Raw genomic sequence first — 17,887 nt, 5'->3', positions numbered from 1 at the left:
AAGGGGAAATTGTCTAAAGGAACTCCTTTGAAAATATTTGTCACAATAAACAGTTGTTAGACACTATATTCTAACACCCAACACTGAGAATACTGTATTTTCTCTCCCCTTATGAGCCACAGAATTATATGATTAATAGTTCTGTTCTGTCTTGTTAATGGATTACTTGCTGGCTGCACTGTTAATGGAAATAACCATTTTCCTAGATGCATTTCTAGACATAAATATCTTTGGGTGAATTTTAGTACTCCTGACAGTAAAGAGCTGTTGGCACAAATCAGAAGCTGCAATAAAAATCGTACAGAGTCGATGGTAACAAATTTGTGTAGAAACACTCTGGGCAGGTATGTACGACGTTGCCTCCAGGAGCTGTCTGAGCTGTTCTTTCCACAGGAGTTTACCAGTAAGGTTTTGTTTGCTTGCTTTATGTGGCTCCAGTTGTTAGCCCCTATATCAAGCTGCAGTAAATTATTTGATGCTGACATCCTGGTTCCTTTCACGCCTAGTATCATATACTTTGAGCCTGAAGAAAATACAAAATGATTTTTCACTAGTATGTTGCCTAAGTAGGTGTAGCTTTATGGAACACGTTGATCTTTGTGACAACTAATTATAAACTAAGAAGGTGGTAATGTTCCCGAATATATCAGTTGTGTGCTCTCTTCTGGGTTTTGTTCTTTCTTCTTTCCATTTCTGACTTCAGTCCATTTTTTCTCCTTTTTTCCTGTACTAGATCAATAGCATTGTCATCCCTGAACCATCTATGATTTCCCCTTATTTGCCTTCAACTCTTCTTCTTACCTTTCTACATCATGTTCTTACAGTGCACTTCTTTTTTGTATTGTTCTTTTCTTGCCTCTCATCTTTCAAAATATAACTTTTGGTTTCAAAGAACCATAACTCCCCTGTGCTAATTTTTTCCATCCATCACTTGCTATATGTCCTATCCTCTCTCAGATCCCTTTTTATACAAAATGCATAAACCTTGATAGTATCAACAGCAGAAAGAAAAAAAAAGTATCCATCAGAGCTTAAAATAAAGGATGGGAAGGAATAGGAAAGGCAGATCAAGTTCAGCACTCAGGTGGAAAGACAGGCATTTTCCATGTTCTCAGCTGTAATGAAAGTGAATATGCCTTCCTTCTTCTAATTGTCTGATCCTGTTAGTGTTATTAAATGGGGATATCCTGTTAGTATTGTTCAAATTTTTTTTATGTATTTGCCTTTTTTATTTTCACCCCAGAAAGATCAAAGTAAAAAGTGATCTGTGGGAAAAAAGCAGTTGGTGGTTTCACTGGAGCTCGTAGTACTCCATATAGAGGCAGGAAAAATGAGCAGGTTTTTCTTCAGTTTTCATTCCCTGTTGCTCATTAAATTCTAGGCATTAATGGAGACCTGGGAGTTGTCCATCAGCAGGCATCACTAGCCAGGGTTATACAGAATTACACCTTTCTGATATTTAGGGATCTGCCTTTTCCAAGAGAGCTTGAATTGTGAAAAAAAGGTAGAGGTACTAACTTAGAGTAGATTCCTACCTGTCACGGCACAGATCACCTTGGCCAGCAAAGCCCAGGCACACCACCCCCCCATCCCTGGCACATTCTCATCTTTGCCCTGCGAGCCTTAATGTTACTGTGATCCAAGATTTTAGTAGATGCCTTTATAATTACATTGAACTTCAGATAAAGCTTTTTTTAATCAGTGAATCAAGAGTAAGATAGTTTCAAAATAAAAACTTGTTGAGTGAAGGCACTGTAGATTTAGCCCCGAAGTGGTCTGGCAGTTGGACTGGGTGATGGCTGTAGGTCCTTTCCAACTGAACTAGTCTAGTCTAGTCTCCTCTTAACTTTGAATATATTGATTACCTTCATTATCTGTGATACATTGAGTAAGTACATGTAAACTAAGGATTGGTTTGGTTATGCTTTTCATTTGTAACCCAAGTGGATTCTGTAGGAAGCACTGTTCTTACAAACTTGATGAAAAATATCACACTTGTTATTATTTTCCTGGGTACCAGCTTTTAGAGCAACATCTTAGTGAAGAAAATTATTAGTATTTGTACTGCACTGCGCTTTGTCTTGATGACTATGTAGTGAGAACACATCTATGATGTTGCTCTTAATATTATGGTTTATAAAGCACAGTATGCTTGTGTACAAAATGCCAATAGTTAATTGGGGGGGGTGTCCTTTTTAATTTTTTTATCTGGAAAAGGCAGACAACAGGATTTGTAGAGGGGTCAGTAGGTGCTCTATTGTCTGCATGATAGTAAAGCAAAAGCACAGATTACTTTGTTGATTTACCAGTATAAAAAAATTGTGATGACAAGAACAAGGACCCTGTGGCCTATTCACTTAACCATATTATTTCCACTTTGTTCATTGTTGTCTGATAAATCCTTTCTTTAAGAGGTAGAGAAAAGATTAATGTTCACATATGTCTCTTAATCTGTTCTTGGGCATGTAAAGATCACTCTGTGCTGAGTTGCAAAGGTTATGTTGTTTTGTGTTGGTTTTTCTGCTTTAGCCCGGATACTTCCTCATGATATAATGTTCCGTTTGGCATAGGAGCCGTAGGCAGCCTTCTTCAGTCCTGGGTGGGCATAGCATGTTTCAGAGACAGTCTATTCTAACATCACCATCAGATCGCCTTGAAAATAATTATGTAACTGCAATTCCAAAAATAATGTAATTGAGAGACATCAATGAGGAACAACGTGGGAGGCAAATAAAGTTAGAGAGTAGTAATTCTGAAAATTTCCACAATCTTTCTTAAATACAAAGCAGGTGTTTGGTAGAAATGATGGAATGTTTGCTGAGACTTAAATATCCGACGATAGATTCATATTTGTTTGGGTTTTTTAAATCTCTTTAGAGCTTCAAGTTGAGAATTAAACATTCCACAGATTATGAAATTATCAATGTTGTGCCCACCTTTTCACAAAATTTAACTGCTAGCAGTGTGGGGAAATGTTACAAGCTTGTTGTTCCATGAGAAAGCTTTTTGCTTTTGGTAATTAGTCAAATAAATAATTTCTTTGTGTTGAGGGTTTCGTACTCCTAACGTAATTTAGGAATTTTGATCTCTTGGTGATATTGTCATTTCACTGAAGTGCAGGACAGTGTGCAACCATAAATGCTTCAGGACATTCATCTGGGTGCCTTCTTATTTGTTTCATCTTTTAATATCTAGGACGGTAAAATTTGCTTCTGCATGAAGCGTCAATAGAAATGTTTGAAGTTTTTGAAGAGCTGCGGACGTCTATTCTCATTCTACATGTTACGAATTTCGGTCTTTTTAAATTGAAGTTGTGACTGCACATGTAAGAAGATACCACTCTTTTGGCCCTCCTACCTGTAGTCACAGCCACTCATTTAATTTTCTCCCTTGCTAGAGATTTTCGCCAGTTGTTTTAAGTTCAACTGTTTACGCATTCAGTAATGAGATCTACAAAACAGTTTGTCTTTGGAAAAAAAAAATATATTTGTGTTTCATAAAATACATATTTCCTCTGATGGGAAAACTGATTGAAAAGAATCCTGCGGCTCTGAGCCAATTCATCATTCGCTTGTTTGTGTTGTGGTGACAAACTGTATAGCGTGTAAAATCAAACAGGTTTAAAAAAACTCTGGATGACAGAGTAAAGCTTTTACATCTGACTCTGCCACTGTGCTCCAGCACTGTCCTGCAAAGAGAGTGCTCTTTAGGTATCAATTGTTTCGCCTGGTACCATTTTGGGTAGTGTTTCTACACTGTTCTTCACTGTGGGCTAGAGAGAGAACTTAGACCATCAAACATTGAGGCAATAGCCAATTATTTGAATTGTCTGAAAAGTTGGTGGTTTTTTTTAAATAAAAACTTGTCATTTTCAGGGACCTAGGGGAAGCAAAAATAAAGATTTTATATGATTTCTGATTGTCTCTTAACCATTTTTTCAGTCATTAAAGATCTGAAGTGGGGCTAAGAACCTAGAACTGGATAGCCCTGTATTTAAAACAAGCCGTAGTTAACTGAATTCTTGAGGTAGTTTCTTTATAAATCCTGAATGTTTTCTACTTTCCAATAAGATGTTTTAGTGGATAATTAAGAGAGAAGAAGCATAAACAAGTCAAGAACATCAGATTTTGAAAAGAATTGTGGTCTTTTTGTCTCCCTGTAATGGATGCTTTCCCATAGCACATGTTCAAATCTTTAAAAATTAAGCTAGGCAAAACAGACCAAGGCTAAACCAAAACATCAAGCTAGATCCAAAAGAGGCCTGAGACTTTTTCACCACAATGTTGTACTAATATTCCTAGTTAGAGGCAAGAACTGTTCTCTCGTTTGTATTTATTCAGTTCTGAGAATCATGAAAGCCCAGTAAATTGTGTGTGCTAGACTGTGGCTAGTTACACCTACTCTAATCTCACAGGGATTTTCCCTGTTCTAGGGAATTCCCAGGAGAGGAGAAAGAGCCAGTTTTGTTCAGTGATTCAAAGAGAACAGAATCAAAGCTAAATTCAAGGCCTTTACATTATATTCCTTTTTATGAAGACATTTTTACATGCAGTATTTCTGCTACTGTTTTGATATCCCTGATGATCTTCACCTTTCTTCAGGATAAAAAGTAATTTCTGAATGTTTCTTTTGACAGTCTTTCTTGTGTAAATGACGGTCATCTTAGATAATGTGATACCTGATCTAACATACAACTTCTCTTTCCCTCTGAGTTGTCTGATGAGAATATTTTCTTTTTCTTTTTTTAGAGAAAAATGCTTATGTACTTTTCCGTTTGCCTTTCTCATGCACGTGTCATTTCTCGGAAACACACTGATACCTTACGGTTTTCTTCAGTATGCCTAATGAGCTGATTAAACCTTAGTTACGTAGCATTCGGTGACGTCAACATACAAGGTATTATCAAGTCAAAGTTTCAGCACTGGCTTAGGGCAGTCTGGCCCTGCTTCTCCCCTCACTCACCTTCTCCTCAGCCCTGCAAGTTCTGGCCCACCCTGGCTGCTGTACAAGTGAGTTGGACCAATTTGCTGATCCGAATTAAAGTGACCCTTGGAACAAAAATATTTTGAATTAGGAAGCTCTGTGAGCAATAAAAGCAATGCCGGAGAAACTGTGGGAAAATGCTGCTGAGGGGAGGGCGTGGTTTTACATCAGCTTAAGCTAACGGTAGTAATGCATCTGTATAGTAGTTTCATATGTTGAAAACAGTGAACAGACACTGGTTAGGTGTCAAGAATCGGAAGCAAACTAGGATTAATTTCAGGATTAATTTATGCAAATGCCACTAATATACATCTCTCCCTTTCCCCTCCTACCTTTTGCAGACTTTCTATCTCTGAATATGATCTAGTAACTGCTTAGATGGAAACTTTTCAAGAAAGCCCAGAAAACCAGGGAAAGGGGCATTAATGACTCAGTAAGTTGCGCTTTCACCTCTGATTCAGTGCTGCAACACAGTAGTAAAGGGTTCTGTTCTGTTTCTAATGCCATCCTTCCGAAGGGATGTCTGTCTGAAAACACAAATGCTAATCAGCTCTAGCCTTTAAGGGAACTCGTGGCACGCGCTTACTGGAAGAGAGGGTTGAAGTTACTGCAATGGTGAAATTCTTGTGTGCGTACTTTTATTCATCCCAAACCTCTGAAACCTCTGTAGTGGATGTAAGATTCTTCATTTCCTGTGAACAAATGTGGGCAGTATTGCTGTGTGCTTCACATTTAAATACCATTTTATAAAAACTCAGTTGAAATTTGGAGTGATTGTATTCCTTTATTTGTAATGTCCAAAGTATTTCAGGATGCTTCAGTCTGAACTTTCCTCTATAAATATGATTCAGTAGTACGGTGCACAATTTGCAAAACATATTATATAGTACTTTTATTTCCCATCTAATGAGCATTGAGGGTTTTCAAGTTTAGTTACTGGTTGTTCATAAGACATGAGAGCTCGGTATCCTTTGTACCATTTATCCTCTGAAAGCTGAGCAGAATTTGCCACATAAGCAAAGAGAAGTCTGTTGAATAGAAACTTAAATTAGGTTTTTCAGGTCAGTGTTTTCAAATTACGTCGAAGTTGTAAATGGCTTTAGAAAACATTTTATGTAACAATTCTGAAAGCCCGTGTGACTGTTTTTCTAATTATCTTACTTAGCCTAGTTTTGGAGTAACATTAGCTGTTTCATCACTTTTAGGCTATTTCGAGTATTCTTTGTGGCACCATCAATAAGCCAAGAATTTATAGGGTTCCTTAATCATACAGATTACTCATCACTGCCTGCTCATAACAGAAGCCTGAAATGTTCATTAAAATTGTCTGATGTGAATCAAAAGTTAGTGTAGTTGCAGAATCAAATGACAAGAGAATAGCAGTATACTAGCAAAAAAAAAAAATATTTTTGAATATCTGTTTCAGTGAAAGTGAAACCTCCGGGCTCATATATAGAATCATAGAATATAGATCAGTACTCTGATTTTGTTTAATGTGGAAAATAAAAATAGGCTTCTGGAGTGGAGAATTGGTCTGAGAGGACTGGCAATCATGTCTGAAATGTAATAAAGTGGGGTTTTTGTTTACAGTGAGCTACAGGAACTTGCTGCATGTTCTTGCCTAGTCTATTAGCCTATTTTTAAAATTAGCTAATTATAAGTCACTGTTCCAACTTGATCCTTTGCCCTTTGCCTTGTACCTTTCCATCAAAACAATAAAAAAGGTCATCTGCCTGTCTTCAACAAGCTGTTTCATTCCCACAGGCGGTTGTTATGCCATGCTGCTTGAAACATTGAGGCCCAGATTCTCATCTCACCAAGCCTGTTTTTTCACCAGTGCAATTACGATGCTTCCATTGGAGTTGCATGTTGGTGCCAACATAACTGAGAGAAGAATCAAGTCAAGGTCTTGTCACTGTTAAAAGAAGAATATGTATAGCTGAACATACTTCTTGAACATGCATGTGAACTCAGAGCAGTGCTATTAGCCGTTGTCTGCTGGGATGTCGCAAATTGTTAATCTTTGTCTAAAAATATATTAGCTTTTTGTGGAAACAAATTCTGTTTAGAATAACCTATAATCTCTGAAAAACATCCTAAGGAAGGAAGATTAATTGAGACTTGATACCATTTTCATACTGCAGAATTTAAATAAGAAGACGGCGTGAGCTAGTGGATTGAGCTGATCTCTATTTTTGGTTTTGCCACTGGCTTCTTGGCTGACCCACGGCACAAAAAGGCAAAATGACTTGCCTAAGTTTCCCACCCACAAAACAGGAATAATGATGATGTTTTGCTTTTTAAAGTGTAGCGACATCTGTGGATGAAAGGAATTACACAAGAGCTGCTACTACTATTTCTTACCAAGGCTGGGTGAAACAACTGTTCTTTACTGAGCGGCACATAATTTCAGAAGTGTGCGTGCAGTACCCTGGCACTGGCTGAACAGGAGCTTCCTCAACTGAGTTTTGTGGCCTTCATTCTCTGGTCCACAGCCATCACTACATTGGCTTCTAGTGGTGAAAATAGCGATGAATTATAGATGTGACCATTAATAAACATTATTTATCTACACTCACTGCTCCTTGTTCCCTGAAACCTTACAGTTACTCACTGTTGTAAATAACCTGCCAGATGCTGCTGTGGGCAAGCAGTTTTAACTTAGCAACCCTTTCCACAGATATATATACAAGGTATGTGTAAGTATACTTCTAAAAAGCTGTTACATTTTTATTTAAAATGGTTTAAACATTTCCTAACAGAATGTTCCTGGCTCTGTCTCTCTGGAAACAAAATCAGTGCCATTAGCTGTATGCATCAGCCTTCTGGGGTTTCTCTGTTTTAACCTACACAAAATAAACCTGCTGGCTGGGTACCATACTCTCACACTAAAATCTGGGGTGCTCTATTAGGGAGCATTCCTGTTTAGAGCCTGTATCCCTACCTGCATCTCTGTGGAAACTGTAACTACTGATGAAGCACAGACCCGTAACAACTCCTTCAAAGCAAAAATCTTTATTTCTGGGAGTTCAGGACTTGTTTGGCTTTGCTAGTTTAATTTTAGATTTTCTTGATTTCCTAATGATCCTAAACCTTTGGAGTGATGGATGCTGGAATTGAAAATTAGTAGGAAAATAGTGCTTGCTTTTTCCTGAGAATTTTCAGTAAAGCAGGCTGTACTCTGTCATTAAGTCCATAAGATTCTGCAAACAGCGGTATGCCCCAGAAGCTGTAGCATAAACTCAGAAAGTAATATATACATGTGCTTTATATGCTTTTCACAAAGCCCTCTAGTGATTTGCTAGTGCAAGAAGCTTGTCACCTTTTTTTCTGAATTGGAGGGCTGGCAATTTTGAAGCTGTTGTAAGATTTATTGGTAAACTAATGTTATAAATTCACAAACAGAGCTGAAGTTAATCTTTTCCTCATTATGGCAGATTCCTCTGTGTTCTTTCAAACTCCCTTTCCCCACTCTCCCTTTCTTTCCTGCGGACTTTTGGAAACCTGTCAGAGCTGTCTGCCATTGACTGAATGCGTGACTAGGACATCATAGGAGGCCTTCCTTCCACACACATTGTGAACTTGTTTGTAGCTTAAGAGATAGAAGGAATTCCATTTTTAAACCTTGTGCCTGGAATGTATGGCTTGAGGAGGCAGAAATTTTGGTAATCTGAGTGTTGTAAACACGGCTTTGAGTCATATATTTTAATAGAAATGGCAAAAGTAAGCTACCCTTTGGCATTTGGAGAACTTCTTCCACATAGTCTCAGTCATGTCTTTTCTTCCTTTCAACTTTTGCTGGAGATGGCAAAGCATCTGGTACGGTTAACGAAATTACAGTTTTGTTTCGTTTTTTCCAAAATGGAAATGAAACCAGAATACACTCCTGATGGGTCTCTACTTGTATTACTGCATCTGGTTCTGGGCACCCATCCCCAGAAGGATATAAATGTAATTGGAGTGCATTCAGGAAACAAAAAAATGCTGAGAAGTTGTAAAGCTTGATTTGTAAGAGAAAAACTTAAAAAAGAGAAAAGTTAAATATGTACAGTGCATCTGAGTGACAGCAGAGGAGAAGAAGGTTTTGATAACGATCTACAATTTTGAGCAGAGTGAACGCCAACAAAGTGAGAAATTACTCAGGGTAGTTCAAGAAGTATAATTAGATGTAATGAAATGAAACAAACAATATGTAAACTTGAGCCGAATGTTACAGTAAAACAACATGAGCAGTGAGACCTATAGATTTATTATTTCTCTGTATTGAGTTAGCACTGGGGAATCCCAGTCAGGGATCAAGTGCTTCTTTTCCCATAGAAACATGAAACACAAACAAAAGAAATGCAATCTGTCTCTTGAGTAATGAACGAGAAGATTGACTGGGTGGCATATAAGGAATAAACTTAAACTGGTGGGATGTGCAATAGAGACCCTAAAAGGTCTTTCGAGTCTTTTTTCGTCTTACTGGCTGGCTGTTGGACCCTTTAGGATTTTAAGAACGTAACTCTTATTTTGAAGATGCTTGTTATTTTCAGTCACTAATGTATGTAAATATTGCTTTGTATTGGAATAGCCTTACTACACGATTGCCAAGAGCTGGAGAAACTATCCTTGGACATAAGTTTTTCATTGGTTTTGGTGGGAAAGGAGCCAACCAGTGTGTCCAGTCTGCTCGACTTGGGGCCAAGACCTCGCTGATCTGCAAGGTAAGCACTGACTTGCTCTTGGATTACAGCTGAACTAAATGTTCATGCAAATTCTGGTAAAACTTTAGGTGACTTACTGAAAAGTTGGTTTTGTTGGGTTTTTTTTAAACCCTCTCTAATTCCCTTTTCTTTTCCTTGTTTCAGCTATAAATTTAAGCATGGAGGAGGCTGTTTTAAGAGCACTGCCAGAACCAAAGACTTATTGGCTAGAGATCTGGCAGAAATTGCATATAAAGAAAGATTGCAAAACTTAGATTGATGTACCGTGGAAAAGAGAATTGGAGAGAATTTCATATGATCAAAATTCAAGTGATCTTGATTAGCCCCTCCTCTTTATGTTCCCCACAGTTACAACGATCACGGCTTCTTTGGTGACGTTCAGGTTGTAGGCATTATAGTCAATCTGAAATATACTTTGTAGGTGATTAAAAATCAGACACGGACAAGCCGGTAACAAATTTGAGAAGGAATGCAAAACCTTGTGCTTCAAGGGTTAAGTCATTATCTCCTTACTTGAGATTAGGATGAGAGATGTTCATGTCCAAATTCCAGCACCTTTGCATGCTGTGGGATTTTTCTGCATGCTTTTCTGAAACATCTGATACACAGCAGTTCTGAAGACTGGCTCACAGACCGTCAGGCTGATTCAGCTTGGCAGATGTGATGTTCTCACAATGCTTCTCTTTGATTTTCCTCGTTAAATGTTGTAAGATTTGAGTGATCATTACTAAGGTTAAGATCAAATTTTCTCTCTCTGTAGCCTTATTGTCTATCTGGTGCTAACTGTATACAGAACTTCAAACTGACTGGATGTACGTTGTTATTGCCATAGCTGGGAAGGATGCTAAATTTGTTGGATCATTGTCTGCGAGGGATTTTTTGTGAAGTACTGGAAACATCTCAAGGAAGCCTTTCTCACTGTTTTTCCAGTCCAATATTTAGGCTAAAGAATGGTAGCTATAAATCTAAATTACACCTGCAAGCATTTCTATGGGTCATTATCACTAGTTATTCTACAGTGTGGGGTTTTTTTTTTATATTGGCAATGTTTGTGCTTCTGTAATATTGTGTATATTTCATCATCTTTGCATTCAAGAACGATCAGATTCAAGTACAAGATGAACTGGCAATAAATTCCCTGCTAACATTTCCTGCTAAATGTTAAAGGGTTTTTTTCCACTGAAAGTGTGAATTTTGTTTTATTTTTTAATGGTCTAGCCTTTGCTCAGTGCATACATGTTTCTGGAAGCATTTGCATTCCTAATAAAATTTAGCAGTTACTATAATTTCTAATTACATTCCAAAATCATATTTACGTTATTTCAGTAAAACCTAGTCTTCTTTCTTTCTTTCTCTCTGATGTGTATTTATTGAAGAAAAGAAACAGCAGAAAACAACTCTTAATATCTATAAATGTTAACATTTTGTATTTTTTTAATTTTAAAAGTTAATTTTTTTTTTAATTTAAAAATGCACTTTATAGCTTCACAAAATAGTCTCACTTGGTAGCAGTACAGTCTTATAGCTGCATAGGTCAATGGGATGTGTTATAAAGTTTCTTGGTGAATAAACTAAGAGTCAGGCAATAGTGAGCCATTACAATTCTATTATTTTTACTTTAACAAGTCATCTCAAATATTCAGTGGTTCTTAAAGCCAGATTGTCCCTCACACACATGCTCTGTGCTCAGTCCATGCTTATGTTTTGGTCGTAATTTCCAATTTTTTTATCCAATACAGGTGAAACAATTGTTTGCACAGTTCAGGGAATCAAATCAGTTTTAATACTAAAGGGATGTTCTGCTGGAGTGTGGCATCCTCTTACAAGGACTGTAATTTAGACAGAAGGTGTCTTCAACAAGAGTAGAGGCAAATATCTCAGATCAAGTGACAAGGCATTCTTCATACCTCAGAGCTTTAAAACATGAAAGAGAGCAAGTGACTATCTGGTGAGGCTTGAGAGAGGGAGTTTTAAAATGACTTGCAGTTATGTCTAGAGATGCCACGGAATGCTGTGCATTTTAGTGTAAAATCCAGGTACTGAGTTATAGTAGGGGAAATGCAAAGTGTTCTGCTTTCTGCCTGGATGTCTTTGCCTGTGGCCACTGTTACTCTGTTATCGATATATATCACAGCATCAGTCTTAAACTCCTCTCCTCGATTTGCTCCATACAGTAAAACAATGTATTGATGGAATAGTTGCTACTTCAAAAACACAAGATAGACAATTGTTCAGAGAAATGTAAAGGATTACTGTCAAGGACCTAAAGGATCTAAGCAAATAAATTAATTGCTTGTGTTCATATAGGAACTCTGTTGCAGTTCTGAAAAATGCACAGTAGGTTGGAGAGATTCCAAACTCCCCAAACTATTCTTTTTTATTTTGTAGTGGCTATTACGGAAAAAAAAATATGTTAAATGAACATCCTAGATTAAGGTGGAGGAGGGACCTTTGTCTGAAAGACATTGTACATTCTGAAAAAGTCCTGTTTTACATCTGACAAACAATTTGGAATGATCCTCACTGGCACCGATGTCACTAGCCTGATATTGCATATACTAAATTCTATTTAAGCCACAGTTGCCTTTGATTCCTACTTACAAATAGAAAGTGCTATATTACTGTGCTATGTAGTCTTCTCTCTTTAGATGATCGGTAAGCCAAATTTAAGTTAAAAATGCTATAAGCCTGAATCCTCCGTTCACTGTAAGAACACAGCTATATCTCAGATGCAGCCCAGCATATGATGGATATCTTCAATTGTTTTTTCCTTTTATATTAGTCTTATACTTGTCTTTAGTACCTGTTTAATTAAGTCAATTAATTTAAGTCAAAAAGGAGCATATAAATTAAAGAAACAATTGTCAAGAAGTACATGTTTTTGTTGTAATTAATTTTTAGATACAGATGAGTTTGATTCTCTAAGCTGCTGGGATTTTAGCTGCTATGATGCTAGCCAGCTCCCCTAGCTCTACGTGGAAAACATGACAGTAAGCAGAGAAAACCCAGCCTGAAAACTACTGATGTAATTCCACTCATTCTGATATGCAAACTATGTGACCATAATCCTTGTACAAACGGCTATTGTTGTTAAGAGCTCAAGAAAGAAGAAATGCTATTTCAGCACATACAATGTTCTGTGGTCAGCAGACTAAGACATTTGTTTTTCTGTTTACCCAGTAGTCCATGTAGCAGGGTCTGAGCAAAAGCAGAAAATATTTAAAACAGTGTTATATAATTTGACATGATCAGTAAATATGCCTTTAATCTAAAACGAGTCTGATGCCCAATACTCTGTCTTCCTTGGGGGTGAAGCCTGAATGGAAAGATAAGCCCTTCAAATGCACTAGGATTAACTGGGTTGGATGCTGATGAACTAACATGGAAAAAAGTTTCCAGAGGAAAAGAACCTCCGTGGAGACCCCTCTAAGGGCTTCCCTCCAGCACTGAGATGTCTCGCTGAGAGCAAAAGTACCACAGCTGATCTCAGTTGTTATGACAGTTGAACAATAAGGGATGCCTGTCTGTCAGTTATGTAGGACCCAGAGCTGAAGGAAGTTTCAGTTAAGCTTTTGGAAAATAGTTATGAAATATTTTGTTGCTGAAATAACCGAGCAAATCCTGAGATTTGTTGTAGAAGCTTTGTAGCAGAGAGAAGGTGATACCATCAGGCAGAATGCATTCCAGTATTACAACTGCTAGGCTGCAGAGGTGAGCATGGCTCAGGTTTAAATTGCAGATGGCTGCAGTCATCCAGCCTAAAGCAGTTGGACGATTCAGCTTCTGACAACCCGCCCTGTCTGGTGAACTGGGAGTAGTCAAAGATACAGAAATACTTTAATATGCAAACAATGAATAACACAGTAACCAAAGTAAATGTTGTTGGGTTTTTTTTCCGTGTACTAGAGGAATGTTACGTCTGGTTAGACTGTTTTGACCTAGATTGCTGTCCTCCTTTGGTAAAAGGCTGGGACCATCCTTAATAATGCTTTAGAAAAATCCCTTATAGAGGTCGTAGGAAATGAAAGTATGTTTTAAAACATGGTTGTGCAATAGGATATGTGGGGGGAAGAAGGTTCATCCGTCTGTGACACTTTGAATTTCAGAATTCTGAATCTCAGGGTTTGGTTGTTGTGTTGAGGCTAGTACTCCGGCCCTCTCTGAGCTTTCTAACGGACTGAGCTCATAATAGACAGATTTCTAATAGCAGCCCATAGCTGTGCTTCCAGTACACAAATATTTGTGCTTCCAGTAGCTCAAATATGCTGCTAGCTGTTTAGTGCTGTTCTATGAGAAGATGGATCATTAGTTAGGGCTCCTTCTGTAATTCCTTGGTTGTCTAGACTGTGACCAATATCTTGATTTGGCTTCTGATCTGGAAGATTTCTTTTTGTTCTCTTGCAAAAACACTTCCTGTAGCATTGGTCAGGCTTTGATACTGCTCTGATACACAACTTACTCTTACACTATGCATGCTGATGACATAGGCTAAAAGCGATGAATTAAAAGCTGTGTTGGCTTTATAAATATTTTTTTTGCTATTTTGACATTAAGCAAGTTATGCCATTTTTTTCCTCCATATACCTCCTCTCCTTTGCTCAGCTTGTGTAATGTAACAAAAAGAAATGTTTATCAGTCTGAAAAAACAGCAAGCAGAATCCTGTTCAGCTAAAAGAATTAGTGGAGCTGAAATTACAAGTTCTTTAATGTGCTTTTAGAAAAACAATAGATCATAGCTTGAGTCCCTAACTCAACTTGATCTGCTGTTGCTACGTAAAGCAAACAAAAAATGGGGAATTTGTAAACAGTACATTTAGTACTAAGAATTATAGAAATCAGCAATGCCATGTTTATTATCACTTTCTAGACCTAACTAGAGTTTGATATTCTTCCGCCAAGGAAACTTGAGGTAGAAAATTCAAAATATGAACTGCACTTAAGAAGGACACCAGAGTTGCTATAAATGCCTTCAGTGTGAAGCTGAATAATTCAGTGCACTTCCAGATTTTACAATCCCTAGAAAGCTTCAGTGTGAAGGGAACAGAGTGATTGTAAGAGAATGAAACTTGAATGTAGCAGCATGGGTATACAGGGGAGTTTTGTAACAGAGGAGGAGAAAACCACAGAACACTATTCCTATTGTTTGTTAATACTAGCAATACATTTTTACTATTATTTATGGGTTTGTTATTTGTTTATTGATAAGGAAAAGTGCTGCAAAACAGAAAGTGTTGTATTCAAATTACTTTAGAGTGTTCTGTTGTCTAAAGATGATCTATCTGTCCTCTCACCTTCCTGTACAGAAAACCTGTCCTTTTCTCTTTTGTGTAGGTTGGAAAGGATTCCTTTGGCAATGATTATATTCAAAATTTGAAGAAGAATGGTATTTCTACAGGTAAAATTTGACTTTAGAGAAACCTTTTGTATTATTTTTAAGCTTTAAAAATTGCTAGTGGAGAGTTTCTTATTTTATTGCCTAATTGGATATGTTTTATCATTCAGAACTCTGAATAATTGTTTTGACACAGCTGGCAGGAATTAGTGAATATGAGTGAGAATATTGGGACTTCTGAAATCAGCTGTACCACTGAAAATAAAATGCAATGTTATTACCTCTAAATCTCAGATGATTAAATCAGTGCAAGCCGCCTGAAGATAACTTGGTGTTATGCAATTGTTTAGGCTGGCCTTAATGATGGTAATGCCTGGTGAGAAATTGAAAAATCCAGTCTGATTATTCGTTCTCGATTTCACATTGGGAGGAGAGAGAGAGTGGAAATGCATTTATCAACTCGGTACATTTCACCTCTATTTTGTGAAATGACACGTGCAGTCATTTTAGAGCCTGCAGCCGATGTTTGTTGACACACATATACACAAAAAATCAATGTTAAAAGGCTTTCAGAAAAAAGGAAAATTAAGCATTCACGATATTCTAGTATCTTTGCACCTTTATAACCCTAATTCTCTCCCTTGTGTAAATGTATTACTGTGTGCTGCTAACTACACAATCACATTTTTGTCTACATGACTCTTCTCCTTCAGGGTGGACAAGGATGGACAGATGCAATCACTAAGTGGCAATTCAGTTTTCTGTTTATCTTTTCTGTTTAATGTGCAGCCACAAGCTTCATTTACTGCATTATTCAAATTCTGCTTTAAAAACAGAACTATCAGTATGTATTTTGTGGGGTTTTTAATTATGATTATCACTATAGCATCTAAATATTTCACAAATGTGTATATAGGTTTATTCATTGCATATCTTCCAGCTTACGCAAGGAGCCAGGCAAGAATACCACAAAAACAGTGTCTGTTAGTGTACAGTTCTAAATCTCTCCAAAGCATGCCTACCTCGTGAATAAAAGCCTTTGATCGTGTAAATAAGGCTATTGTAATGCATAGCACTTAATGAAAATATATATTCCACAAGGAACCTTAAATCTCATGTTTTCTGATTTAAATGATTGATCTTGCAATCTTAACATAAATTTTTAAATAGTTATTACAACAGCAGAAGAAAAGTGTAGGAAAAAAAAAATTTAGAAATTCCTTCATATTGCACTTCATTGATACCTAGATAAGATCAGTCAAAGGATTGGAACATTTAGGTACCAATTTCTGATGATTGAGTTAAAAATATCCCAGAATGGTGTTAGACTGTCACCCTCTACGTTGATCAGCCCTGGAGGAAGATAGAATGTACTACTAGTGAGTCTGGTCTGAGATCCTAGCTTGCATTCCAAGATTTGGATACAAGGGTGATTCAGTGTGCACAGACCTTTTTGCTTAGGACCATCTTATTTTCCTGGCTTTTCCTCTCAGTTTAATCTTTGTCTAGCCTATCCCTATTGTTATACATAAGGATACTGGATACATGGTGAAAATTCTTGCCGTAATGCCAGTTCTGCCAACTTTCGTATTTTGGACCCTTGTCATATGGCTTCTTTATTTACATTGCTCTTCCATTTCCTAACATACCACCTTACTCCTTTTCTTTCCAATTCCAGTCTGTTTCGTAATTTTCCCCATTCCCAAGTCTTTCTGTCTTCCACAACCTATCAGCCACCAGTGCTTCTCAGACCATTTAGACCTTTACTGATGTGTTGCTCCCTCTCTCACATTTGAGCTGGGAAGCTTGCTGCTCATGCTGCTTATTTTCTGCAGGTAGATCATTGAGAGCGCAGAAGACATAAGTTCTCTGCTTTCAATTCCAGTGTGCAGACCTAGCTCATGGTGAAAAGAAGCTATAATCGCAAGTAAAGTTCTGCTCTGACCCTTGTAACTCTGAACTAGATAAGGGTACCTCCAGGGCGAGTACCTTCAATACTTCAGCAAAACTAAATGAGCATGATGTTAAGTGTTTTTCCAGCCTTGCTCAAATTTGAGCACATTTTTAAATTGGTCACAAAAGGCTCATCTTCAGAAAGAAGCTAACCTTTGCTCAGCGTCAAGTCCATGTTCTAGAACGTCAGAACACCATAGCTTCTTAAACAAAAGATCACCAGAATTTGCCTCAAATAAAAGAGCAGATTTTTCTTGAATACAGTTCTGGGGAAAAAAAAAACCTCAACTTTTCTGACGTTTTCTGAAACAGTTCTACCTAAAAAACCCCACCTGTCGAGAACGTTTCGGACCACTGGTTAGTATTTGACAAATTTGCTGACAGCTGAAAACAGGTCCTTCTCGTAGTAAATATGGAACAATCTTTGAAATAGGCAGTGCTGGCAGCCTCACTTCCAGTTAATTTCTCTGAATAATAATGCAAAGAGGAAACATATAGCCTCACCACTGCCTCCATAGCGCATGTTAATATTACTGCTGAAATGCAAATCTGCAGAGAATTAAATGCTATGTTATTTTAATATTTTAGTTTTCTCCAGCCTTGACTCTATTGTTTCATTGGATAAAAGAAATACTTCCATGTAGGAGTAGAGTGCCTGAGAAGACTGTATAAATAACATTCTTTCTCTAAAGCAGAGACGTAGCCAAATTAAAGAATGTTGGACTTGCATTTCTGTTTTGTGGGTGTAAATTAACACTTTTTGTTGTTGTTAGCTTCTCTGGCATTGTTGCACATGAAAGAGTAATTAGCATTTTTAAATTGCTGGAGGTTATGGGTTCATTTTAGATTTAATTCAATTAAACTGCATTCATGCTATTGGTTGAAAATAATGTATTGAACTAATGCATGCTGT

At 37.3% G+C, this 17,887-nt stretch overlaps 1 protein-coding gene across 2 annotated transcripts in view; it reads left to right on the top strand.

Annotated features, from left to right (window-relative positions):
• Positions 1 to 17,887, top strand: part of RBKS (ribokinase) — a 70,544-nt gene that overhangs the window by 8,837 nt on the left and 43,820 nt on the right. Inside the window, exons 1-3 of one of the 2 annotated variants that reach the window (XM_086628623.1) lie at positions 7,615 to 7,676; positions 9,557 to 9,689; positions 15,021 to 15,084. In XM_086628623.1, coding sequence (XP_086484749.1) covers positions 7,618 to 7,676; positions 9,557 to 9,689; positions 15,021 to 15,084 — 256 coding nt within the window. In that variant the 5' untranslated portion in view covers positions 7,615 to 7,617. Of the gene's footprint in view, positions 1 to 7,614; positions 7,677 to 9,556; positions 9,690 to 15,020; positions 15,085 to 17,887 lie in introns of those variants that run through there. The other variant, XM_086628631.1, reaches the window with a different exon arrangement.

Source organism: Tauraco erythrolophus, chromosome 2, assembly GCF_009769465.1.
Source record: "Tauraco erythrolophus isolate bTauEry1 chromosome 2, bTauEry1.pri, whole genome shotgun sequence".
NCBI classification, from domain to species: domain Eukaryota; kingdom Metazoa; phylum Chordata; class Aves; order Musophagiformes; family Musophagidae; genus Tauraco; species Tauraco erythrolophus.
Note: the sequence above shows the minus strand (reverse complement) of the source record. Positions and strands in the feature narration are given on the sequence as shown.